This window comes from Phyllobates terribilis, unplaced genomic scaffold (assembly GCF_046119375.1).
Source record: "Phyllobates terribilis strain yellow unplaced genomic scaffold, ASM4611937v1 Scaffold_5__5_contigs__length_657084704, whole genome shotgun sequence".
NCBI classification, from domain to species: Eukaryota; Metazoa; Chordata; class Amphibia; order Anura; family Dendrobatidae; genus Phyllobates; species Phyllobates terribilis.
Genome location: NW_027362765.1, coordinates 629,258,315 through 629,285,229, shown reverse-complemented (window position 1 = coordinate 629,285,229; position 26,915 = coordinate 629,258,315). Strand labels below are relative to the sequence as shown.

Sequence of the window (26,915 nt, the reverse complement as noted above, 5' to 3'; positions counted from 1 at the left end):
GAGCAAACTGTAGACGAGCCTTGACATGACGCTTTGAAAGTAAAGGTACCTTATGGGCTCGTCTGGAACGGAGACCATTGCGGTGGAGTACGTTACTTATGGTATTGACTGAAACCAATGTCCCCACTGCCATGAGATCTTCCCGGAGCTCATTCCTTGTTGTCCTTGGGTTAGCCTTGACTCTTCGGACAAGCCTGGCCTCGGCGCGAGAGGACACTTTCAAAGGCTGTCCTGGCCGTGGAAGGCTAACAGTAGTTCCATAAGCCTTCCACTTACGGATGATGCTCCCAACAGTGGAGACAGGTAGGCCCAACTCCTTGGAAAGGGTTTTGTACCCCTTGCCAGCCTTGTGACCCTCCACGATCTTGTCTCTGATGGCCTTGGAATGCTCCTTTGTCTTTCCCATGTTGACCATGTCTGAGTGCTGTTCACAAGTTTGGGGAGGGTCTTAAATAGTCAGAAAAGGCTGGCAAAAGATATCTTTAATCCACACATGTGAAGCTCATTATTCTTGGTGCCTGATCTACTTCTTAATACTTTAGGGGGACCAAACAGAATTCTTGTGGTTTGAGGGGTTGAATAATAAATGACACTCTGAATTAACTTTTTAAGTTTTAAAAAAAAAACAAAAAAAAAAACAAAAACAAAATTTGCTGCAGTGCATTTCCCACTTCCAGGCTGATCTACAGTACAAATGTCACAATGCCAAGTTAATTCCGCATGTGTCAACCAGCTAAATCTGCAGGGGGTTGAATACTACTTGTAGGCACTGTATGTTGTGGAATACCTATACTAACAGGACGTTCAATGGACCCTCTTGTGCTGTATAATGCACTGCAGTCTGCCACATACACTGCCTGCCTGCCTAACTCTTGTTATCACCACTGAATATATGCAGCTGGATTAATCCTCAGAAGGACTGTTAGTTCAGTTGGATATACATATATTGTGGAATACCTATACTAACTATGGAGAAGCAAATCTTTCCCTGACGCAGCAGCAGCTCTCCCTACTCTGCCTGGTTTCGCAGTAGACTGTGATGAGCATGGCGGCGCCCGGTCTTATATAAACCTGATGATGCTGTGCGGCCAGCCAATCACTGTAATACCCACAACCAACATGGCTACTGCATTACAGTGCATGGCAGGCAATTCCTGCATGTTCATTGGCGCTCTAAAGAACGCCAAACATGCAGGGAGGGGACCCGAGTTCCCGCCCGAGTCCCCGGAAATACTCGCTGAGCGCCGAGCTCGTCGAGCACAGTGATGCTCGGGTGAGTGGCGAGCACGTTCGTTCATCACTAGTATTATTGTATTCAGCTTCCTATGAGCTGCATGCCCATATAGACGTCTTAGGAGGGATGATCATTCTGACAGATTCCCTTTAATAACTTACACCACTTTTATAATGTGTTATAAGCACTTTCTATGTCTTGTCTTAAAAGGGGTATGGCTTAACTGATAGAGGGCATTACTTAAAGGGGTTGTGCGGTCAAAAGTGATAGGTCTACAGTCACTCTGTGTGACTGCAGACTTATGAATCCCCCCAGGGCAGGCACTGTGCGCTGCGGGAATTCGCTGGAATGAGACCCGGGACTGGAGACTATGTATACTTTATATACAGTACAGACCAAAAGTTTGGACACACCTTCCCATTTTAAGATTTTTCTGTATTTTCATGACTATGAAAATTGTACATTCACACTGAAGGCATCAAAACTATGAATTAACACATGTGGAATTATATACTTAACAAAAAAGTGTGAAACAACTGAAAATATGTCTTATATTCTAGGTTCTTCAAAGTAGCCACCTTTTGCTTTGATGACTGCTTTGCACACTCTTGGCATTCTCTTGATGAGCTTCAAGAGGTAGTCACCGGAAATGGTTTTCACTTCACAGGTGTGCCCTGTCAGGTTTAATAAGTGGGATTTCTTACCTTATAAATGGGGTTGGGACCATCAGTTGTGTTGTGCAGAAGTCTGGTGGATACACAGCTGATAGTCCTACTGAATAGACTGTTAGAATTTGTATTATGGCAAGAAAAAAGCAGCTAAGTAAAGAAAAACGAGTGGCCATCATTACTTTAAGAAATGAAGGTAAGTCAGTCAGAAAAATTGGGAAAACTTTGAAAGTGTCTCCAAGTGCAGTTGCAAAAACCATCAAGCGCTGCAAACAAACTGGCTCACATGAGGACCGCCCCAGGAAAGGAAGACCAAGAGTCACCTCTGCTTCTGAGGATAAGTTTATCCGAGTCACCAGCCTCAGAAATCGCAGGTTAACAGCAGCTCAGATTAGAGACCAGGTCAATGCCACACAGAGTTCTAGCAGCAGACACATCTCTTCAACAACTGTTAAGAGGAGACTTTGTGCAGCAGGCCTTCATGGTAAAATAGCTGCTAGGAAACCACTGCTAAGGACAGGCAACAAGCAGAAGAGACTTTTTTTGGGCTAAAGAACACAAGGAATGGACATTAGACCAGTGGAAATCTGTGCTTTGGTCTGATGAGTCCAAATTTGAGATCTTTGGTTCCAACCACCGTGTCTTTGTGCGACGCAGAAAAGGTGAACGGATGGACTCTACATGCCTGGTTCCCACCGTGAAGCATGGAGGAGGAGGTGTGATGGTGTGGGGGTGCTTTGCTGGTGACACTGTCATAAAAAATTGAAGGCATACTGAACCAGCATGGCTACCACAGCATCTTGCAGCGGCATGCTATTCCATGCGGTTTGCGTTTAGTTGGACCATCATTTATTTTTCAACAGGACAATGACCCCAAACACACCTCCAGGCTGTGTAAGGGCTATTTGACCAAGAAGGAGAGTGTTGGGGTGCTACGCCAGATGACTAGACCTCCACAGTCACCAGACCTGAACCCAATCGAGATGGTTTAGGATGAGTTGGACCACAGAGTGAAGGCAAAAGGGCCAACAAGTGCTAAGCATCTCTGGGAACTCCTTCAAGATTGTTGGAAGACCATTTCCGGTGACTGCCTCTTGAAGCTCATCAAGAGAATGCCAAGAGTGTGCAAAGCAGTCATCAAAGCAAAAGGTGACTACTTTGAAGAACCTAGAATATAAGACATATTTTCAGTTGTTTCACATTTTTTTGTTAAGTATATAATTCCACATGTGTTAATTCATAGTTTTGATGCCTTCAGTGTGAATGTACAATTTTCATAGTCATGAAAATACAGAAAAATCTTTAAATGAGGTGTGTCCAAACTTTTAGTCTGTACTGTATACCCCCGGCCATTCAGCGCCGCCTTGCTCCATACACTTGTATGGAGCGAGGCTACGCTCTGTCTTGTGACGTGGACGACCAGTGGGCGCGTCCGACTAGAAGACGCGGCCTCGCTCAATACAAGTGCATGGAGAGAGAAGCCGCGCCCACTGGCTGGGGGTATGTATAACTCATACATACTGTTACGTATGTGGTTTGTGGAACCACTGTGCCACAGACTGAGGAGTGCCTGGAGGGGCGCAACTAGGGGCCTCGCCCAATACAGCAGGCTTGGTTTGCACCGGAGTGCAGCAGGCTAGTTTGCACCAGAGTGCAGCAGGCTTCGTAGCATGGACTAGTACGCAACATTTACAACATAGACTGTAGAACAGGAAGGTTGCTCAGGCACCTCCCCAACAGGGAGGAAGCAATATTCGCTGGGAACATAATAGCAAGTGCTCTCGCTGGTCCTTTAAGGACAAGGCCGGAAGACCTGCTGGAAGCAGGCACAGCACGGGAGGGGAAAGCGCCGGCTGCAGCACGGGTGAGTGTACTGACACACTGGAGTCCCTGCCTGTCAGGGCGGTGATCCAGTGTGGCACCGCCCTGTCGTACCCCCTATTTATGCCCCCTCCTCTTCAGGCCATCGAGGAAGTTCTAGATGAGAATCAGAGTGTGAATATTCTCCTTAGGCTCCCAAGACCTCTCTTCAGGACCAAATCCCTTCCAGTCAACAAGGAAAAAAGTCTTGCCTCTCACCCTCTTCTTGACCAAGATGTTCTTCACTTCAAAAACATCATCCGAGGTGGCTGGCGCGGACGTGGTGCCAGGATCCTTGAAGAAGGGACTCAGGATGACCGACTTTAGCAGAGAAACGTGGAAGGTATTCAGAATTCATAACAAAGGAGGCAACTTCAGTTTATAGGAAACCTCATTGATCTGCTTCAACACTTCGAGAGGACTGATAAAACAAGGACCCAACTTGTAAGAGGGAACCTTCAGCCATACGTACCTGGCCGAGAGCCATACCTTGTCGCCAGGGCGGCAGAACGAAGAATCCAGGTGTTTTTTGTCTGCATGTTTCTTCATACGGGCAGAGGATGCTTCTAGAGTGGCTTTGGTGTCTTCCCACAACTTTACAAAATCCCTGGAGAGGACATCAGCCGCAGGAACATCAGAAGAAACCGTCACCGGGAAGGGAACCTCGGGTTTCTGACCGAAAACCATGTAGAAATAAGACTCTCCCGAGGCTTCACCAATGTGATTGTTATATGAGAACTGAGCCCAGTGTCACGGGTGTGTCAGAAGTGACAGACAGTCGCCCTGCAGTGGGTTGCAGGAGATCTCTACGTTTGGCATTGCAGACATCTTCTTAGAGGCTGTCTCTAGGACCCAGCAGCTACCTTCCTCTGGTTAATTAACACCCTGGCCTGGGTGTATAAATACCTGCTGTGTTCCAGAGGGAGGTGCCGGTGATAGTCATTATTCCTTGTGAAGGCTTGAGCAAGAGCAGTACTTCTTCCTCTCTGGTGTTGAGGACGTGTACGCAGTTGTCTGGAGTCATCTAAAGCTAGGCAATTCCCCTTTTTTTGTCCCCCCTTGTTGTCTTTAGTGTCAGTGGGGATCAACTAGTGCTCATCTCCTCCCTTTCCTAGCCTTAGCCAAGCACCAGGGAAAGACAGGGCGAGGTAAACATGCGGCGATTGGTGAAGAGCCAATATAGGGACGTTAGGGGAGACAGGGTGATATTCTATCAGCCAGGAGGTCTCCACTCCCTCCTTTCCCTAGAGTCTAGGCTTCCTTTCCCTCTTCCCTTTGTGTTGCACTAAGTCTTTCCCACACCTTGCGTGACACCCAGGGAAGTTACTTCACCCAATCATTGTGGTGGGCATTGACGAAGTGTCGTGGGTAGTTGCCAAGGACCTGGTTGACACCCTCCACTTGCCCGTTGGACTGAGGGTGATAGACCGAGGAGAAGTCTAAGACGATATCTAGATGCTTACAGAGGGCTCGCCAGAATCTGGAAGTGAATTGCGAACCTCAATCGGACACAATGTGACGAGGAAATCCGTTTAGATGGAAAATATGTTTGATGAAGTTGTCAGCCAGTTTAGGAGCAGACAGAAGAGCAATGGGGTATAATGCGCCATTTTGGAGAAACAATCCACGACTACCCAGATGACGGCGCAATCCTCGGATACTGGCAAATCTGTGATGAAGTACATTGCTATATGTTGCCATGGACCCGACGGCACAGGCAACGACAAGAGAGGATCAGTAAGAAGTCATCTGGGGACTTTATTGTCGGCACAAATAGGACAAGCAGCTACAAAGGCATAGATCTCCCTTCTCATGGATGGCCACCAGTAGTGGCGAGAAATCAATTGTAGCATCTTTCTTTGTCCCAAATAACCAGCCACCTTGGATGAGTGGCCCCAAGACAAAACTCGCTCCGTCTCTGATTTGGCCACAAGGGAGAATTCGCGACAAGCTGACTGGAGCAACAGTAACCATCTTGTACAGTTCATTGACTAGTTGAGGATCCTCCTCTTGATCCTGGGACAGAAATGAGCGAGAGAGGGCATCAGCTCGGATATTTTTGTCAATGGACCTGAAATGTAACAAAAAGTTAAACCAGGCATAAAACAAATACCACTTGGCCTGGCGTGGATTAAGTCTTTGAGCAGACTGGAGGTACGCCAGGTTCTTATGATCCGTGTAGATGACCACTGGATAGACTGCGCCTTCAAGCAGTTACCACCATTCGTTCAAAGCCATCTTAATGGCGAATAACTCCCGGTCACCGGTGGAGTAATAACTTTCCGGAGTGGAGAATGCCTTCGAGAAAGGACATTCGATGGCCCGAGGATGATTTCTGAGTGAGCACAACCCCAGCCCCTAACGAGGATGCATCAACCTCTAAGAAGTACTCTTTGTTCAAGTTCGGATGGTTCAGAACGGGAGTGGAAGAGAAGGAGCATTTCAGAGAGTGGAAGGCCTACTCAGCCTCAGGAGACCAGTTCTTTGGATCGGCTCCTTTTCGGGTCATAGCAGAGATGAGAGCAGTAAGAGAGGAGAAGTGAGGAATGAATTGTCGATAATAATTAGCAAAACCAAGGAATCTCTGAATTGCTTTGACTCCAATGGGCAGTGGCCATTTAAGGATGGAAAAGACTTTCTCAGGATCCATCCGGTATCTGAGATAATGTAACCCAAGAAGGGAAGGGCGGACTGTTCGAACACACATTTATCATACTTGGAGTAGAGTCGGTTCTCCCTGAGACGCTGAACAACTTGCTGAACTGCCGGTCTGTGGGAGGCCACACCCGGGGAAAAAAGAAAAATATCGTCAAGGTCCAGGAAGATATCATTGACTAATTCTTGAAAAACTGTCGGTGCATTACTGAGACCAAAGGGCATCACTCGGTACTCATAATGCCCGTCCCTGGTGTTGAAGGCCGTCTTCCACTCATCTCTCCGGTGAATGTGGATTAGATTGTAGGTGCCTCTTAAATCTAATTTGGTGAAGATCCTTAAACGATCAAACAATTCAGGGATTATTGGAATAGGGTATTTATTCTTTACCGTGATCTGGTTGAGACCCCGATAGTCTATACTGGGTCGAAGTGATCCGTCTTTCTTTTTCACGAAGAAAAACCCGTCCCCAGTAGGAGAGGAGGACTTCTGAATGAACCCCCTGGCCAGATTCTCCTGAATGTATTCTGACATAGCTTGAGTCTCAGCTGGAGACAGTGGATAAATTCAGCCTCTAGTGGAGGTTGATCCAGGAATCAAGTCAATAGGGCAGTCATACAACCTATGAGGCGGCAAAGTCTCTGCTTCCTTCTTGTCGAATACATCAGCAAAGTACCAATAGGCAGACGGCAGACCGGGCAGCGAAGCTGGAGAAGATGGAGACTTAGCCGGACGTACAGTGGTCAGACACTTCTCATGGCAGGAATGTCCCCAGTGGAGCACCTCTCCATTCCTCCAGTCCAACACAGGTTTGTGTTGTCGTAGCCATGGTAGGCCTAAGAGAAAGGCCTGAGACATGTGGGTAAGAACATAGAAGACTATCTTCTCAGTATGAAGCATCCCGATATGGACCTCAAGCGGCTCAGCGACCAGACTGACAGTCTCCCGAAGAGTTCTCCCATCGACAGATGTTATTGCCAGGGGGTTTTGGAGTGGATGAACTGGAATTTGGAAATGATCTACTACAGTCTGGAGGATAAAGTTTCCTGCCGCCCCGGAATCCAAATACGCAGTCTCAATAAACTGGGCCTCACCAGTTGTCATGGCCACGGAAAGGGTCAGGAATAGAGAGGAGTCTTTTCCATCTACAGAGGCCTCTCCTACCCACCCTAGGCGCTGGAGTTTTCCAGCTTCGCCAGACAGGCATAAATTAAGTGACCTATGTCTCCACAGTACAGGCACTGGCCTTTAGCGCGGCGATCCCTCTGTTGCTGTTTAGCGAGGGCAAAGTGGTCAACCTGCATGGGTTCAGGAGAAGCCTCAGCAGGGGACGGCAGAGGAACAAGCGACCTTTGGGAGAATGGAGCCAGGTGCCGCGATCTTCTCTCACTTGCCACCTCCCGGGAATGCTCCTTGAAACAAAGGTCTATACGGATCGAGAGGGAGATCAGGTCTTTGATGGTAGTTGGTAGATCTCAACCGGCTAGCTCATCCTTAATATTTCCAGAAAGCTCCTCCCAGAACATCGCCACCAGCGCCTCGTTATTCCAGCCCAGTTCGGATGCCAGAATGTGAAAGCGTACCACGTATTGTCTCACCGATGAGCTGGACTGACGTAAACTGAGAAGAGCAGAAGCCGAGGAAGTGGTTCGCCCAGGTTCATTGAATACTTTATGAAAAGCCTCCAAGAATGCCGGCAAATTGGAGATGATCGGATCTTCTCTCTCCCATAATGAATTTAACCATGCCAGGGCCTTGCCTCCAAGGTGTGACATCAAGAATGCCTTTGTTCTGTTCAAAATGTAACCAGCACTGATTAATGAACCCCCGGCACAGCTTCGGATTGCCATCAAAGTATGGTGGGGTGGCGAGTCGGGGTCCTGAACCTTGGACAAAGCAAACAGATGGAGAAGGTCCCAAAGACGTTGCGGCTGCTTGCACATGGGAGGACTCCGGAGATATGCTTATAGCCTCCAGCTTGGCAGTCAGGGACTGTAACAGCATCGTCCACTTCTCCTGCACGGCTTTCTGTTGGCAGAGCTCTTGGTACATGGTCTGATCAGATGGGAGCCGAGACCCAGCGAATTCCATGGCCTGAGCAAACTGTCACGTAAGTGGTTTGTGGAACCACTGTGCCACGGACCGAGGAGTGCCTGGAGTGGCGTAACTAGGGACCTCGCCCAATCTGACGCTGGATGCACGGCGGCTTTACAACTTCGTGATCTGAGGAGGGATGAAGGAGGTCTGTGCTACTCCAAAACAGACCAACGGACACGCAGCAGCTGGACCCAGTAGGACAGATAGACTGGGTTGCACCGGAGTGCGGCAGGCTTGGTTTGCACCGGGGTGCGGTAAGCTAAGTTGCACCGGAATGTGGTAGGCTGGGGTGAAACGGAGTGCAGCAGGGTTGCACCGGAGTGCAGCAGACTTGGTTTGCACCAGAGTGCAGCAGACTAGTTTGCACCAGAGTGCATCAGGCTTGGCAGCATGGACTACTACGCAACCCTTTACAGCATAGACTGTAGAACAGGAAGGTTGCTCAGGCACCTCCCCAACAGGGAGGAAGCAATATATATGGAGTGTCCCACAGCCATTGGCTGGGAACGTAATAGCAAGTGCGCTTGCTAACCCTTTAAGAGGGCGGGAGCACGCAGGCGCGTGCCCTAAGAGCACAGCTGGAAGACCTGCTGGAAGCAAGCAGAGCATGGGAGGGGAAAGAGCTGGCTGCAGTGCGGGTCAGTGTACTGACTCAACGGAGTCCCTGCCTGTCAGGGCGGGGATCCGGTGTGGCACTAACACATAACCTCCGTTACCGGGTCTCATACTGGCAAATCCCTGCAGTGCACAGTGCCTGCACTGGGAGGATTCATAAGCCTGCAGTCACACAGAGCCACTGCAGACTTATCACTTTTGACCGGACAACCCCTTTAACGAAAACATTGTGTCAACATTTTGGTTCATATTTGTAGCATGTAATCTAATAGGGGTGTAAAATTAGACAATCTAAAGATGTGCCAGATTTATGAGCCATGGTGATAAATATGGAGCCGCGATGGTGTAAAATATAGTCATTTAGTCACATGACTAAATGACGTCATGGAAGATCCTTTTACACCACCGCGAGCCGCCTGGGAGCCAGGACGCACCAGAGAGAAGACCACAGGCCATCAGAAGGTAAGTATAATGTATATTTTTTATTTTAATTCTTTTTTTTTTTACAGGTACTATGGTACCCGGGTCTGGAGGAGAGTCTCCTCTTCTCCAGACCCGGGTACCATCCGCACGTTGAATCGCATAATATCCGCATGTGCACATGTAGTCATGCGGATATTATGCGATTCAATGCAAGTCAAAATGCCGCGATTACGCAAAATTAATGGTAGTGCTGCGGATTTTTCCACAATGATACACTACTCACAAAAAGTTAGGGATATTTGGCTTTTGGGTGAAATTTCAGGATGATCCTAAAATACACTCTAACCTTTTCAAGTGAACTTAATGTGAGCGTCTCTAAACTTTTGAATACACGTGTCCAACTTTTCAATGTTTCAGCACTTTTTGTATAACTTGCTGTTCTCTAACAAGGAGCTTAATGGCAAAATTCACAACAGGTGTTTGATCCATAAATCGGCCAATAAATTTCGAGGTTCAATTAGAATTGGTATGTAAACAGTCCTCCACATTATGTTATTCCCATTTTGACATCATGAGACTAAGACAACACCTAACATTTGATCAACAGGAAGCTTTGATAGCATTTGTTGCAATCTCTCGATGCCAGCGACGAGCCTGTCTGATAGATTCCCTATTCAACGTGAGACTGTCTGGATCATGGCCAAGAGACTGAGAAGCAGCAGCAAGCAGGTAGGTTGCTTTTCTATCACTGGTATTAGTTCTGTCTAGAGCAGCAGTAACTTCCAGAGTCCCAATGTCTTACTGACTTAAGTTTCTTGGGACTTAAATGCCCTTCGCCCTCATCACTATCGTTGCCGGAAGCGCTGTTGTCGCTGCAACTGCTATTTCTTCTGCAAAGTTCAGCCAATGCTGTCGACTGCTGAACTTGCTCAGTTGCCTTTTTTCTTTTTCTCAGCCTGTAATTCTCTCAAAAATCTTTCCTCGACTTTAGCCAGCTTTATGTGTAATGGTCTCATACTTCCACGATGACCTTTTTTTCTTTGAGCAAGCAAGAAGTCACAGTCTTTCTGAAGTTTTATAAGTCTCATGGCATCAGCATGAGCGACATCAAACAAATCAAGTTTATTAATAAATTCCTTATCCTTGGATTCTTGTGTTTTGTTTCGCCTTTTAGCATTCTTATTGAAACTCTTCCATTGACTAAACAGACTCTACACCCTACTCATCGCATGATATTGTTGCCATGCCTGGAATTTCGCTTTTACCCAGAACTGAAGTACTTCAATGGCTGCGATGGTAGCACTGGTACATGTTGGTTGTGATTCTGTACAGTGCAGGAAATTAAACCTGGCCAACAACTGCCGATTCGACAGCAGCTTAGAAACAGTAATACTGCCTGTTGTCCCTCCAACTAACCACATTCCTCTAATACTACAATTTGAAGACACCACTTTTTCTGCCAACACAGTGACCAACCCTGTGGGAGGCCTAAATAGCAAACATAAAACCACAATTCATTAAAGTTTGATACTTTGCTGTTAGGTATGAGCGAATCCCTGTATATTCGGCTGTGCACTTTCTCTTTCGTCATTAGCAACCCATGCTAATGACTGAGGGAGGGGTTACAGCCACAAAGTTTGTTGAATGGCTACCCTACACTCAGCCTTTCAACAAATTTTATTAACTTTATTAGTGAATGGAGCGTGAGTGTGCGCTACTGAGCGTGCTTTGCCTCCACTCCATTCACTTCCAGTGTGGGCTGGACAGCGGCCGAAGCTGAATACACAGGGATTCACTCATTCCTAGTTGCTGCAAATCACCCTATCACTCAACACTTGAAAATTACTATTATAAATTACACAGGCAACCAGCACTGCAGCGACTCAGTCCTTGTGCAGAGACTCCAGAAGCTCGACCTCATCAGCTGGAGCAATCAATCTTACCATCGGGTGCAACTCCCTCCAGAAACAAAGTAAGTCACAATTCATACATGAAAAAGGCGAGGTGGCACACCGATGTAATAAAATCTTCTTTTATTCCATTTCCATTAAAAATGCAGGGAAGCGGCGCCTTTTGCGGACGACCCGTAGAAGCGTGATAGACACGCAAAACGGCTGTCGTCCGCAAAAGGCGCCGCTTCCCTGCATTTTTAATGGAAATGGAATAAAAGAAGATTTTATTACATCGGTGTGCCACCTCGCTTTCTTCATGTATGAATTACTTTATAAATTAAGTGAATTTCAGGCAAAAATGTAATTAGACAATAAAAGACACATGGTGTAGGCTGCTGCGTACATATTTAGAGATCCCTTTTTGTGAGTAGTGTATGTCGTTAAAAAAGCCTAGGTGAGAGAGCCTATCATCCAAATGTTGATTTACAATGTACTTAGCAGTAGATCATTTCATGTTTTGTCAGTATATCAGTTTTTACCATCTGTGCTTCATCTATTTTTCTTGTATGCAAAAAGAAATCTGATTCTCAAGCTTTTCCTAGCGAACAGTTGCAGAAAATCAGATTCTTCATGGACACATAGATTTGGTTAGTTTGATTTTTGATTTTCATCAAAAAGTAACATGTCTCCTAGTCTATTTTCGTTGTAGACACTTGGTCCGCAAAACACAGGCATGTGAACAGCCCCATAGATTATGATAGGTATGAGTTTTATTTGTGAAAATGACCTGCCTCCTGTTTGTAATCTGCCACTGTCATTGAAGTGGAGTGGCACGTGCGCAGATTCCCTTCCCAGCTGATCTACAATAAAATTGCGCTGTAGGCGACACATATGCATTGCCACTAAAAACATCTTTGAGCTGAAATCTTAATCTGCACATGCACTGCCCATGGCGCCATTTTATTGTTAAACAACCGGGAAGTCAATTTGTGCATGCGCCGCCCAACTCAATAATGGCGCCAGATTTCAAACATTAGGCAGGCCACTGAAAAATCAGGCCATGTCATTTAAACACTGGTGGCAAGCAGCGGGGCCAGGGTAGGAGGAGAAGATCCAGTGCATAGTCCAGCCTTGGTGCACATAAATCTCTTTAGAAGAAACCTTCAAATGCTGATTAAAGAAAAACTACAAAGCAGATTTCTTCACGTAAGGTATGAAATTAATCTGTATAACAGCGCCATTATAGGTACTTTACATTGCAAAATCGAGCTGACAGGTTCCCTTTAAATACTGTTGGACAGTCCGTGTGACTTCTTTAACCCCTTCCAAACATGCGCCAAGTATATGGCGCTGCGGGAGCTGCGTTCCCGCAAAATACTGTATATATACTGCTTCACGATCGCGCGGACTCATGCTGAGTGCCGCCACAATCGTGTGTGGGCGTCAGCTCTATATGAGAGCTGACACTCCACAGCAACGCCCAGGATCTGTGCTAGTGTGGCACCCCAGATGGTCTGGTTGCCACAGTGGTAGTAATACCATGTCTGGGAGCAAAACAGGGGTTTCCTGGTCAGGAACACATTACATGCAACACCTGCTGCTCCAGATCAGAAAGGGGAGGATCCTGCCCTTTATAACTGGGTCTGGAGGCGGGGTTAAGGGAGTCAGAGTCTAGTGAGGAGTCAAGTAGGACACAAAGGAGCAAGGAGCTGAGGACTGGAGCTGGCAGAGCTTGTTCTGGCCAAAGTACTTACAGAGAACCGGACACCGGAGTCCGAGGCTGTGAGGGATTCCAAACCCAGCAGCAGATACCGCAGGGCAGGAGATTGCAGGTCTCCTGGCCCACAGAAGCCCGGAGGCTCAGCCACACGAGAGGATCAGTGCCGCCACAGAGGAGCGAGGAATACATGGGATCCGAGTCACCAGCCATACGGGTGAGCACAGCACGTTACACTCAGGGACGTGGGCTACAACACAACTATAAGCGGGATAGCCAAAGAGTACAGTCAGAACGGCAGGCTTACAACTCCACCTGGCCAGGAGGATTCTAGGATTGCTCCCAGACTGACCAGGCCCTCATCACTAGCCGGTACTCCCATTGGGGCCTATATAATTGCCACCAGTAAAGACCCTAGGACTGCACTGCAACGACTCCGTGTTATCATTACTGATCCCGGCACTATCACCACCATCATCCATACACGCTGCCCTGAAGCTCCACTCTTCCTGTGGGGAGTTACATCACCTTGCTGCACATACCACCAGCTTCAGCGGACTGCTCCGCAGCGGCGGTTCCCAATAACCGCATTCCACAGGTGGAGTAGTCGGACTATACATAAACTGCCCTGGTTTGACCGCCCTGGGTCACGGACCGGGTCACCGCCACGGTGACTACAACCCCCAGCATCTACAGGCCCGGCTCCGGGTATCCCCACGCGTCACTAGCACCAATCGCGAACGTTTAACCCCTCTGATGCCGCTGTCAATATTGACAGCGACATAGAGGTGCATCGCAGAGGGAGTAAGCTCCCTCTGTGCTCCCATCAGCACAACGCGTTGAGATCGTATTGTGCTGATGGTCTCCATGGTGACCCTGGGTCTCAAAATGCCCACGGGGTCCTTCAGGGAAGGTGGTCTGTCAGTGCAGAGCAGAAGCATTGCAGAGTATTAGATCAGCAATCAGGGCAAGGAAAATTGATGTCCTATCCTGGGACAAGGTAAAAAAGTAAAAAACAAGTTAATAAAAATTATAAAAATATTAAAATAAAACACAAAATAAAGAACAAAAAAAAGGAAAAATGTTAATCCAATAAATACACTTATCTGTGAAAAAATGAAACAATAAAAGCACACATATTTGGTATTTATAAAGATATAAATGTGGTATCGCTGTAATCGTACTGACCCGAAGAATCAAGCTGCCTTATCAATTTTACCACACGCGGACCAGCATAAAAAAAAAACCAAAAAACAATTACTGAATTGTTGGTTTTTGTTCACTCTGCCTCCCATAAATGAGAAAAGAAAGCGATCAAAAGATGTCATTTGCCCGAAAATGGTACCAATAAAAACGTCAACTCATCCCGCAAAAAACAAGCCCTCAAATGGCTCTGTTGGCCGAAATATGGAAATGTTATAGTTATCAAAATATGGCGATGCAAAAACTTGTTTTTACAATAAAAAGTGTCCTTTAGTGTGCGACAGCAGCCAAACATAAAAACCCAATATAAATCTGGTATAGCTGTAATCGCACCGACCCGAAGAATAAAGTCATCTAATCACTTATACCACACGAGGAACGGCGTAAAAAATAAATAAAACCAATTCTTCATCTGCTGTTGATTTGTTCATTCTGTCTCCCATAGATCGCAGTATGGCTCGGCTCACTATTATCCTGCGCTCTATGCTGAGCGCTTACACCGGGGTTTCTGTATAAATCTCTGAAATACATGATTCAGAGGGAACCCCTGGCGGAAGATTCCCTATAATGAGACAGATGGAACCACTGTGGATGCCATCTGGCCTGTGATCCGGAGGTGTCCATCTTTTTAAGCATGCATAAAGGCGTGGTCTGCCACAGTTTTGTGCATTTCTGAAAAGAAGAACATTGCTGAACAGAGGCCAGACGGAGTCCAGAGTAACTCTAATGCTTCATTATAGTGAATGGATCCCTCAGGGGATTCATCTGAATTACGTCACTCTGAGATATAGATGGAAACTCTGATATAATTGCTCAGCATAGAACGCCAGATAAATGTGATCCCAAATGTTATGTAAAATGTTCCCAATAAAAGCTACAACTCCATTCACAAAAAAAGCCCCAACTCATGTCCGTCATCTGTTATCAGAAATATAGGGGCTTCCACGTTACTGGTAACACAAAGGCTCTGGCAAAGCGAACTGGCACCTCACCCCCAAAAGAAATTCTGAGCTCCAAAATCCAAATGTATGCCTAAACCACATTTAGGTTAAGTTCACACGTAGCGTTTTTGAAGTGTTTTTCCAGGCAAGAAAACGCTTGTTAATCGGTCTACCATGCATAGCAATGCGAGTTCAAATGTGCTGTGCACATGATGCGTTAACGCGCCAAATTCGCATTGCGTTGCAAAACGCAGCATGGCCATTTCTAGCGTGATCACGCCGCAAATTCGCGGCCATTGAGTTACATTGAAATGCAGCAAACCCACAGGTAAATGTGGATTTGCTGCGTTTCAATTAAATTCAATGGCCGCAAATTCGCGGCGCAAATGTGTGGTACCCGGGATGAAAGGGAGACTACAATTCCTCTCCTCCTGACCGCCGCTCACGCTGATAACCGCATTCAATACTTTCTAGTGGTTAAATCTCTGTTGCGGACACTAGCGACTCCGCAAGAAAATTTGAAATGCTGTGGTCCTGAAAGACGCGCCGCATGTCAGTGTCCACGAGTGATTCGCAGCACATGATGCAAGAGTAGTGGACATGGGATTTCTAGAAATCCCATCCACTATGCTGTAACATCTGGCCGCTGCGGGTTTGACACTGTATAAACACGCAGCATCAGACCTGCAGTGGCTCCTGACTGTAGCCACGTACCCATGTCAATTTCTGTAGCGGACACGCCAGTCTCTGCTGCAGATTTTGACCGATTGAAGTATCATTATATGCGGTGGATTCACATTTACCGACAACAAATGTGCGGAATTAGAACACAGCGTTTTGGGCACAGCAAAAATAAGCTGTGTCCAAATTGCTGTTGAGTGCTGATCTGGGGACATAGTGGCTAACGAACCAGCTGTCAGATGTTATTAATGGCCAAGGACCATGTTTGTCTAATGGCACCTTCCCAGGCTAAAAATAGCAGCTCACAGCAGCCGCATAAATTAAGTGACTAGAAATGCTAATGAAGATTGGGTGAATGGGACTAGCTGATACCTAGCTCTTTTGTTTGGTTATGACAAGGTGTCAATCAGAACTTTTCATGACCAAATTTAATTAAAGTAAAGAGTTAAATAAACACACAGACACAGTGTTCAACACATTATTTGAATTATAACAGACACATTCTTTAATCATTCAAATTAACCAATATACTCACCCCAGTTCTGATGGTAATCCAAGGTTTAAGCAATATCCCACCAAATAACTTTATTTAGCTCCAAAAATCATTCATCGATGTACAAAAACGCTTAAAGAAATGCGTTAAAAAATGCATCAAAAACGCATCAAAAATGCATGCGTTTTCCCTGCCAAGGAGAAGCAGAAACGCACAAATACACATCGTGCACACATGGCCTCAGTATCCACATGTTTGACATTTCTATAGCGATGAGAGCCCACCTAATTTACGGGTGCATGTCTCCAGAAGCACGAGCTGGGCACAAAGTATTGGTCCCTACAACGTACTGGTCACTACAACGGCAGTTTGCAAGTTTCACTCAGCAACATCCACTGCTGCTTGTTTCTGGAAAACACACATGAAGTCAAAATCGTCACTACACCTGTTGATAAATTCACAAAGGAGTATCATTTCCAAAATGGGGTCACTTGAGGGGGATTCTGCTCTTCTAGCACTGGCTCTGTATATGGAGTCTGTAAACTTCTAGGAAAATCTGCTCTCTAGAGGGCAAAAAGCGCTGTGTCCCTCCTGAGTCTCATATGGGGTATGTCTACATTCAGCAGAAATTGTGGGACAAGTTTTGATGCCATTTTTACCCATTTCCCAGTGTGAAAATGTAAAATCTGGGGCCCAAAAAAAATTTTGGTGGTAAAAATTCAATTATTTTTTCTTCACTTCCCAATGGTATAAAATGCTGTGATGTCAGTATGATCACTGCATCCCTAAATGAATTCATTGAGAAGTGTAGTTTGTAAAATGGGGTCACTTATGGCGGATTCGGCTGATCTGGCACCTCAGGGCCTCTGCCAATGTGACATGGCACCCTCATACCAGTTAAACTAAATCTGAACTGGTGTCACTTGTGGGGGATTTCTACTGTTTAGGCACATCAGGGGCTCTCCAAACGCGACATGGCATCTGCTAATTATGCCAGCAAATTTTACATTCAAAAAGTCAAATGGCGCTCCTTCCCTTCCAAGCCCTGCCGTGCGCCCAAACAGCGGTTTACCCCCACATATTAGGTATTGGTACGCTAAGGAGAAATTGCACAACAAATTTTGTGGTCCTTTTTCTCCTGTTACCCTTATGAAACTAAAATAAATTGGGTCTAAAGTAATATTTTTGTGAAAAAAAGTTAAATGTTTATTTTTTTTCCACATTTCATTAATTCCTGTGAAACACCTGAAGGGTTAATACATTTCTTGAATGTGGTTTTGAGCACCTTGAGGGGTGCAGTTTCTAGAATGGTGTCACTTTTGTCTATTTTCTGTCATATAGACCCCTAAAAGTCACTTCAAATGTGATGTGGTCCCTAAAAAAAAATGTTTTTGTAAATTTTGTTGTAAAAATTAGAAATCACCATTCAACTTTTAACCCTTATAACTTACTAACAAAAAAAATTATGTTTCCAAAATTGTGCTGATGTAAAGTAGACATGTGGGAAATGTTATTTATTATGTATTTTGCGTGACATGACTCTCTGATTAAAGGCATAAAGATTAAAAGTTTGAAAACTGCTAAATTTTGCCAAATTTCAGATTTTTTTCACAAATAAACGTAATTTATATCAAAGAAATGTTAACACTATCATGAAGTACAATATCTCACAAAAAAACAATCTCAGATCACCAGGATCCATTGAAGCGTTCCAGAGTTATTACATCATAAAGTGACACTGGTCAGAATTAAAAAAAATTAGTGTGGTCAGGAAGGTGAAAACAGGCTTCAGAATGAAAGGGTTAAGCAAAAACCAAAAGTACAAAACATCCTATCTCTCCACCCCTACCCCAGACAACATTACAGACAGGGCTGCGTCCTGTTAAGATGAAAAATGAAGAATGTGTTCAGTTGATATTTTGGCCAAAAATATCCAATCTTGCAACCCACATTAAAGTACCACTCCAGCATTTTTTTTTCATTTCACCGCTGGAGTAGTATTGATAATGTAAGTTCCTAGCCCCTAGTAATATACATACCAGCGGATTCCATTTTCTGCTCCTCCTGGTGTCACTCTGGTCATATGCCACCATCTTGTGACTGACCAGAAGTCAGAGGTAAGACTCTAATAGACATACATTGAGTTGTGACTTTTGGATCTCTCCAGCAAACACTGGAGCGATCCGGAAAGTGATAAACTACTTAAGACCGACCGAAGCGGCGATGATAACTGAAGAAAACGGTGGCTGATAAGTATAATACTAGGGGCAGAGAACTTACATTAGTCATACGGTGAAATAAAAAAAAATTATGGAGTGGTGCTTTCAGCTTCCTCATTGTTTTGCAAGTTGAAATAACCTAAAATAAAATAAAAGCAATTAATTGAAAATAACATCAGATACACAACATAATACTGAAAATGAGGCCGTATTTTTTCGATATGTTGTGGCTAGACAGCCAAAAACTATAGAGCCAGTGTTACTTAAATAAATGTACTGTTTGACAATGCCTTTATTTATTTATTTATTTAAGCCATGGATTGACTATAAATAACAAACAGAGGCATACTCGACTTTTAGAGTCCACTGTGGATACAGTGTAGGCTGCTCTGAAGATTTCCACTGGCTTCATTTTAAAGGCCCAATACTGTTGCAGCCAGTTGTCCACTGCAGAGGACAAATGACTAGAAGTTCCCATCATCACTAGGCAGACATTGCGTCCACAGCCTGTGCAGAAACTGCAGGGGCTCTGGAAAGTGAGTAGGCCTCCATTTATTATTTTTAATGAATCCATGGCTAATTTATTTTTTTTTACTGTTGGAAAACCCGTATGAAAGTAGAGCTTATTCAACCATCATTTTACTTACAATGGCTCCAAGTTTTTCTCTATAAAGAACATGGAAAAATCACATGCATACAAACAATTAGACAAAAACAGAATTACACATAGCTCACATATTTCTCAGTCAGGAGCAGGAGGTCCACATGGATTTGTCGCAGTTGTTGAATAACACGTAAACAGGGGTCCTTGTCCAGAACTTCAGAATCCATCATGGGGTTAGCGTGTTTTACATGAGGTAGCACAATTGCTCTGAGCCCAAGCACTTTTATAATGGAAAGTCCAGCAATACTAGAGACTGATAAACAGAGCACAGCAGGCAGGGAAAGAGAGAGAAAAAGACACTGGCTAAGTGACAGAGAGTGTAGGATAGACAGAGGCACACATAGCATTAACAGTTTAATCCCACAGATTAGCAAGGGAATTTTTCATTGGTGATTGTTCTTAGAGCGTGAGGGGTGTAAACTAGGTACCATGCACAACACCCTAGCAGAAAGATGGAATGTCCCCTGAAAAGCTGATGCAGTGCAGAATATAAGGCCACTATTGTGTGCTGTGCGTTGGAAGACAGAAATTGCAAAGAAACAGAAATGAAAAACACAAACATCCAAAGATGATAATATCCAATGATATAATACAAACTGAAGCGCCGTACATTTTTTGTAAATATTTGTTTGTTAACATAACAAATATTCTAACAATATAATATTGTCACACACTGTTCTTAATTATTATCTGATCGCCTGAGGTCCACAGCCATTGAGATAACAGAGTATTACAGTAGGTTCTTCTCCCTCCACACAGCAGATGTACAAGAATGAATTGCCAGATATTAGTATAACCTCTCTGTGTGATGCATCCCAACTTTATGCATAAGCAGTAGTGATGAGAGTACGTGCTCGCCACTGCTCGGTGCTCGCCCGAGCATCACTGTGCTCGACGAGCTCGGCGCTCGACGAGTATTTCTGGGTTGCTCGGGCAGGAATTTGGATCTCCTCCCTGCATGTTTGGCACTCTTTAGAGAGCCAATGAACATGCAGGGATTATCTGCCAAGCACTGTAATGCCGAAGCTATGTTGGTTGTGGGTATTACAGTGATTGGCTGGCCGCACAGCGTCATCAGGTATATATAAGACTGGGGCGCCGCCATGCTCGTTACAGTTAATCCCAAAATCAGGCAGAGTAGGGAGAGCTGCAAACGTCATGGAAAGATTTGCTTTTCATAGTTAGTATAGGTATATATATCTATATAACAGTCCTTCTGAGGACTAATCCAGCTGCATATAATCAGTGCTAGGCATGCAGGCAGTGTATGTGGCAGACTGCAGTGTATAATACAGCACAAGAGGCTCCATTGAATGTCTTGTCTGCTGCTGCTGCTGTAATAATTACAGATATTTCTAGACAGCCCCAGATATCAGGGCGATTTTATTTATCTTAATCATGGTTATTTGCTTAAAAAGCAATCCAGAGTACACCATTTTTCTGCTCACTGCAGAATAAAGCCAGATCTGTTCCATACTACCGCGATAAAAATTCAGAAATTTAAACTGAACGTGGAAAATATTGGTCTCCTTTTCCTTTCTGTTGCAGTGTGTCGGTGAAGCTATTCTCACTAGGTCTCCTTTTAGAATTATATTAGTAAATTACAGGCCTACAATTTAAAACCGTGGTTTTCTGTCAGAAATATCACTGAAAAGACTTCTAAAATCATACATTTCTTCCATTTTCATTCAGTTGCAGTGTGTCGGTGACGCTATTCACACTAGGCCTCCGTGTAGAATAATATTAGTAAATTACTGGCCTACAATTTAAAGCTGTGGCTCTCTGTCAGAATTATCACCGAAAAGACTTCAAAAATCATACATTTCATCTATTTTCATTCCGTTGCAGTGGGTCGGTGACGCTATTCACACTGGGTCTCCATGTAGAATAATATTACTAAATTACAGGCCTACAATTTAAAGCCGTGGTTCTCTGTCAGACATATCACCGAAAAGACTTAAAAAATCATACATTTCTTCCATTTTCATTCCGTTGCAGTGTGTCGGTGACGCTATTCACACTGGGTCTCCATGTAGAATAATATTACTAAATTACAGGCCTACAATTTAAAGCCATGGTTCTGTCAGACATATCACCGAAAAGACTTCTAAAATCATACATTTCTTCCATTTTCATTCAGTTGCAGTGTGTCGGTGACGCTATCCACACTAGGCCTCCGTGTAGAATAATATTAGTAAATTACAGGCCTGCTATTTAAAATAGTGGTTCTCTGTCAGACATATCACCTAAAATCAGTCATTTCTTGTGAACGTGGAAAATATTGTCCTCCATTTAAAATGGGCAAGGTGCGTGGAAAGGGACAGGGAAGTGGACGTGATGGTGATAGTACATGCAGAGGCCGAGGAAGTGGCCGTGGGAAAGGTGAAATTATGCCACAACAAACACCCACATCTTCTCGCTCACTCTTCCTGTCCCAATTACTAGGGGACCGCAGAGCACCACTATTGAACACAGAGCAGCGTGAAAAGGTTATTGGTTGGATAGCAGATAATGCTTCCAGTCACTTGGCCACCACCACATCCACCCTGTCTTCCACATGGTCAAGTCTCAGTAGCCATGAGTCTGGACCGCATATTCCTCACCCTGATCCTCCTTCCTCCCTTGCAGAGTTCCCGAGACAACTTATCCCAGACTTGGACACTCAGAAGAGCTGTTCACTTTTCCATTTGTAGATTTGGGCCTCTTGCCCGGGCCAGCTTCAAGCGAGTCAAGAGGAAAACGCGTGTAGCGATGCCCAAATATTGGAGCAGCCAAGGTCACATGAAAGCAATGGTGGTAAAGTGCAATTACTGTCACAAGAGGTGGATGATGATGATGAGACACAATTGCCAGAAAGTCAGGAGGAGGACCAGGGTGCGGAAGTGGAACACGAGGTGGTGGATGATATAGTAACTGATCCAACCTGACAGGGGGACACACAGAGCGAGGACAGCAGCACACAGGGGGAGGGAGGCATAGCACCACAACAGGCAGGAAGAAGCAGTGTGGTGGCCACAGACACGTCAGGAAAGAATACTTCGTAACGCCAACACAAAGGAAGTTGCCAATACAACTGTTAGGTCTTCCCGAGTCTGTTTATTTTTTAAAGACTGCAGATAACCCCAAAAAGGCCATTTGCACCACCTGCCATGCCAGCATCAGCAGGGATAGCAAAACTACCACCCTGACCACCACCAGCATGATCAGGCACATGGCAGCAAAGCATCCGTCTAAGTGGGCCGAACCATAGGGTCCAGCAACAGTGTCTGCGGTTGACACCACTGCTTGTTCTGCTGTTGTGCATGCACGCTAATCCCCTGTCCATGGTGCATGCCAAGATGCCTCCCGCCCTGCACCTGTCATTGCACACTCTCAAGTAGCACCATCAGCAAGCACGTCCAGGTCCTTGTCCCAATACAGCATTCAGATATCCCTACCCCAGTCCTTGGAACGTAAGCGCAAATATGCAGATAATGCCCCACAGGCCACACTAATAAATTCACACATTTCATGAATGCTTGCGCTCAAAATGTTGCCTTTTAGGCTCATGGAGACGGAAGCTTTCCGCAACCTGATGACGTCGGCCGTCCTTCGGTACTCGGTCCCCAGCCGCCTCTATTTCTCCCAGTGTGCCATCCCCGCATTACACAAACACGTGTCCCACAATATTAGATGTACCCTCAACAACACAGTTACTAGGAAAGTCCATCTAACCACGGACATGTGGACAAGTGCTTGTGGGCAGGGAAGTCATCTCGCTGACGGCACACTGGGTTAATATAGTGGAAACCGGGACCCAGTCGAACCTTGTGACGGAACACGTCCTCCCGACGCCGAGGAGTGCGGGCCCTGGGTCAATCGGGGTTGCCCCCACATTCTACAGCTCTTGCATCTTCTCCTCTTCAGCATCCATCTCCGAAATTACCACATCAGTCGAAAGCTGGAAGCACTGTAGCACTGCCTCGGCCAAGTGGCAACAGGCTGCACTGAAGTTAATATGCTTAGGTGACAAACCACAAAACGCTGAAGAGTTGTGGACAGCTCTGAAAGAGCAGGCAGATCTGTGGCTAACACCGCTGACCCTACAGCCAGGCATGGTCGTGTGTGACAATGGCCGGAATCTGGTGGCGGCTCTGAGGCGAGGCAAGCTCACACACGTATCATGCCTGGCCCATGTGCTTAAACTCGTGGTTCAGCGGTCTCTCAAAACCTATCTGAACCTGCTGGATCTGCTTGTCAAAGTACGCCGCCTGTGTGCCCATTTTAGAAAGTTCCGCCACCCTTGCCGTGCTTCAGCAGCATTTGCAGCTTCCAGCTCACTGACTGGTGTGTGATGTCCCAACGCATTGGAACTCTACATTGCAGATGCTGGGAAAGATTTGTGAGCAGAAGAGGGCAGTTGTTGACTACCAGCATCAACAAGGCCATCGGTATTCAGGTCAGACTCCACACATAAAACCTCAGGAGTGGACATGGATGTCAGACATCTGTACCATCCTCCAAAACTTTGAGGACGCCACCAAGATGGTGAGCGGCAATGACGCCATAATTAGCGTCACCATCCCGCTTCTCTGTCTTCTGAAACGCTCTCTGCTCTCAATTAAAGGGGATGCATTGCAGACATAGCACAATGAGATAAAGCAAGGAACAGTACAGGGTGATTACACACAGCTCAGCCTCATCTCAACTTGGATTGGGTGACAATGAGGAAGAGGAGGAGGAAGAACAGGAGCTAGTTTCCTGCGCTATAGACGGTACTACCTGCACAACTGTCATACCGTCTGTTCAGCATGGATGGCCTGAGGACAGGGAGGAGGAGGAAGAGGAGGAGGATGATGGTCAGTCGTCCTCTTGGTGAGGACATGGAAGTCTTGTCTCTTTGCAGTCTGGTACACATGGCTGAGTTTGTTATGCTGCCTTTCTCATGACCCTCGCGTTATCCAAATTTTGGGTGACAGTCATTGCTGGTTGGTGACGCTTCTAGACCCAAGCTACAGGGAGAACTTTATGTCTCTTATTCCCTTGCAGGACAGGCCTAATAAATTGGTGGAGTACGAGAAGGCCCTTGTTGTGGAATTATTTAAAAAATTACCATCTGAAAACACTGGCGTCAGAGGTCACAGTTTGTTGGAAAAGTTCTGGGACAGTTTTCTCAGACCCTCCCATTGCATAGGCCCTGAGGCGCGGGGTACTCTCACAAGAAGTGCAAAGTTTTGGAAGATGGTGAGGGAGTACCTTGCCGACCGTACCAACATCCTCCGTGATTCCTCTGTGCCTTATAATTATTTGGTATCCAAGCTGGACACGTGGCCTGAACTTGCTTTCTACGCCTTGGAGGTCCTGGCCTGCCCTGCTGCTAGCATTTTGTCAGAGCGGGTTTTTAGTGCGCCGGTGGAATTATATATAGGGGCATCCATCTGTCAACTGAAAATGCTGACAGACTGACTCTTATAAAAATGAACAAGGGCTGGATTGGGCCAGACTTCTCAAAACCACTGAATGATAGGAGAGTAACATAAAGTCAAATACAGTGTCTTTTTTTGGGGAGGTCTAACTCTATCCCCATGCACCTCTGTCTTTGCACCCAGACATGGGTATACGCTTCCTGATTTTGTCTATTTGCTCTTGTCCTCCTCCTTCTCCGCATCCTCATTCTCCACCACCATATCACCACCATATGTACCATATCACCATATCTACGTCTCTTGCAAGGGACATTGGAGTTCCTCCAAATTTTTGGAAGCCATTGCTTCAGTGCATAGGCAAACAGTATGGGAGACCCACTTCCTAATAATGGAAACATTGTTTTCAGGAGGCCCTCCGACCTCTGCATCTCTTGCAAGGGGCATTGGAGTTCCTCCAAATTTTTGGCAGCCGTTATTTTACTGCATAGCCAAACAGTATGGGAGACACACTTCCTAATAATGGGAGCATTTTTTTCAGGAGGCCCTCCGACCTCTACGTCTCTTGCAAGGGGCATTGGAGTGCCTCCAAATTTTTGACAGCCATTGCAGTCACTGCATAGGCGAACAGTATAGCAGACCCACTCCTTTCTGATGGAAACATGTCGTTACTGTGACCCTGCTCTATGTGTCTTTAAATTGTTAGTGGGGGTTTTCCTAAATTTTGGCTGCCCTTGCAGTCAGAGCATGGGCATTACCACTATAGGAGACCTGCTCCTTTATAATGGGAACATTTTTTTTTCTAAGACTCTCCTCTATGTCTCTTCAAAGGGGTATTGGGTTGCGTCCAAATTTTGGGCAGCCCTTGCAGTCACTGCATATGCAATAAAAGTATAGAGGACCCACTCATTAATAATGGGAACAACAAAGCATAACTGGCTGATGGCTCTCTAACATTAGTGAGGGCCGACTGCTGTCCCTTTAAAAATAGTAAGGGCCGCCTAATGACCCTATAAAAATAGGCTTTGTGACTTTCAGAGTCCCTCCATCATAAATGAAACAGGATGTGTCTGATGATGTGTCACACACCACATGACCAGATAAGGTTGTAAAATGTTAAAATGACATTTCCCGGTGAATGCATTTGTCTTAAAAAATAACTTAAAAAAAATAAATAAAAAAAATAAAAGCACAGTAGGATATTTGTTTAGTATAAAAACCAGACTCGCCAATGTAACCTCAATGTAATCACATTGTTCAGCTCCTGCACCTCCTCCTCCAGTTCAGCCTCCATCTCCGAAATGACCACATCAGACACAAGCTGAAAGCACTGCAGCACTGCTTTGGCCAAGCGGCAATAGGCTGTGCTGAAGATAACACGCTTAATGCTTAGGTGACAAATCGCCCACCGCTGCAGAGTTGTTGAAAGCTGTAACACAGCAGCCTGATCTGTGGCTCTCACTGCTGAACATACAGCCAGGCATGGTCGTGTGTGACAATGGGCAGAACCTGGTGACTGAGAAATGACAGCAGGAGTAGATACAGTTTCCCTCTATGCCAGTCCTTTCACCGAGCTAAAGAATATGGCTGTGGTGAAATATAACTCGCACTGAGAAGTAGTTTCAAACTGAAAAACATTGGGCCCATCAGAGGATTTGATTATGAGGGCTCACCTTTCTCCCCCGCTCAAGAGCCCCATAGCTGCTGAAAAGTTTGCGCTATCATGAACTCTCCTGATGGAGAAGCCAGGGCACACCAGAGGATTCTCTGGTGGGACCGTCCAACCCTGCCGAGAAGCAGTCCTGGCTAAGAAAAGTCTGTGGGAAGGTTCCCGGACATTCTATGGCTCCTATTTCACTGAGGTGGAAACCCACGCAAATACGGGGAGAACATACAAAATCCTTGCAGATGTTTTCCTTGCTGGGATTTGAACCCAGGATCCCAGCGCTGCAAGGCTTCAGTGCTAACCACTGAGCGAATGTGCTGCCGTTTGCCCTCTGATAACTAACAGGCTGGAGAAACTTGCACCTACTGCCACTCTATCTTCAGCTCCTTTGTGAGAAATTAATGTATTTGGGCAGCCACTCAGTCTACCAAATAGAATTCCTGTGAAGGAAATTGGGGATGGCTTTGCAAGCAAATTCCCACAGA

General features: G+C 45.6%; 1 protein-coding gene across 3 annotated transcripts in view; it reads right to left on the bottom strand.

Moving 5' to 3' along the window:
* CNTF (ciliary neurotrophic factor) overlaps positions 1 to 26,915 on the bottom strand; it is a 177,428-nt gene that overhangs the window by 36,487 nt on the left and 114,026 nt on the right. For 2 of the 3 annotated variants that reach the window (XM_073686140.1, XM_073686141.1), the window contains exon 2: positions 19,434 to 19,615. In XM_073686140.1, the coding sequence (XP_073542241.1) occupies positions 19,434 to 19,532 (99 nt within the window). In that variant the 5' untranslated portion in view covers positions 19,533 to 19,615. The remainder of the gene's footprint in view (positions 1 to 19,433; positions 19,616 to 26,915) is intronic. The other variant, XM_073686138.1, reaches the window with a different exon arrangement.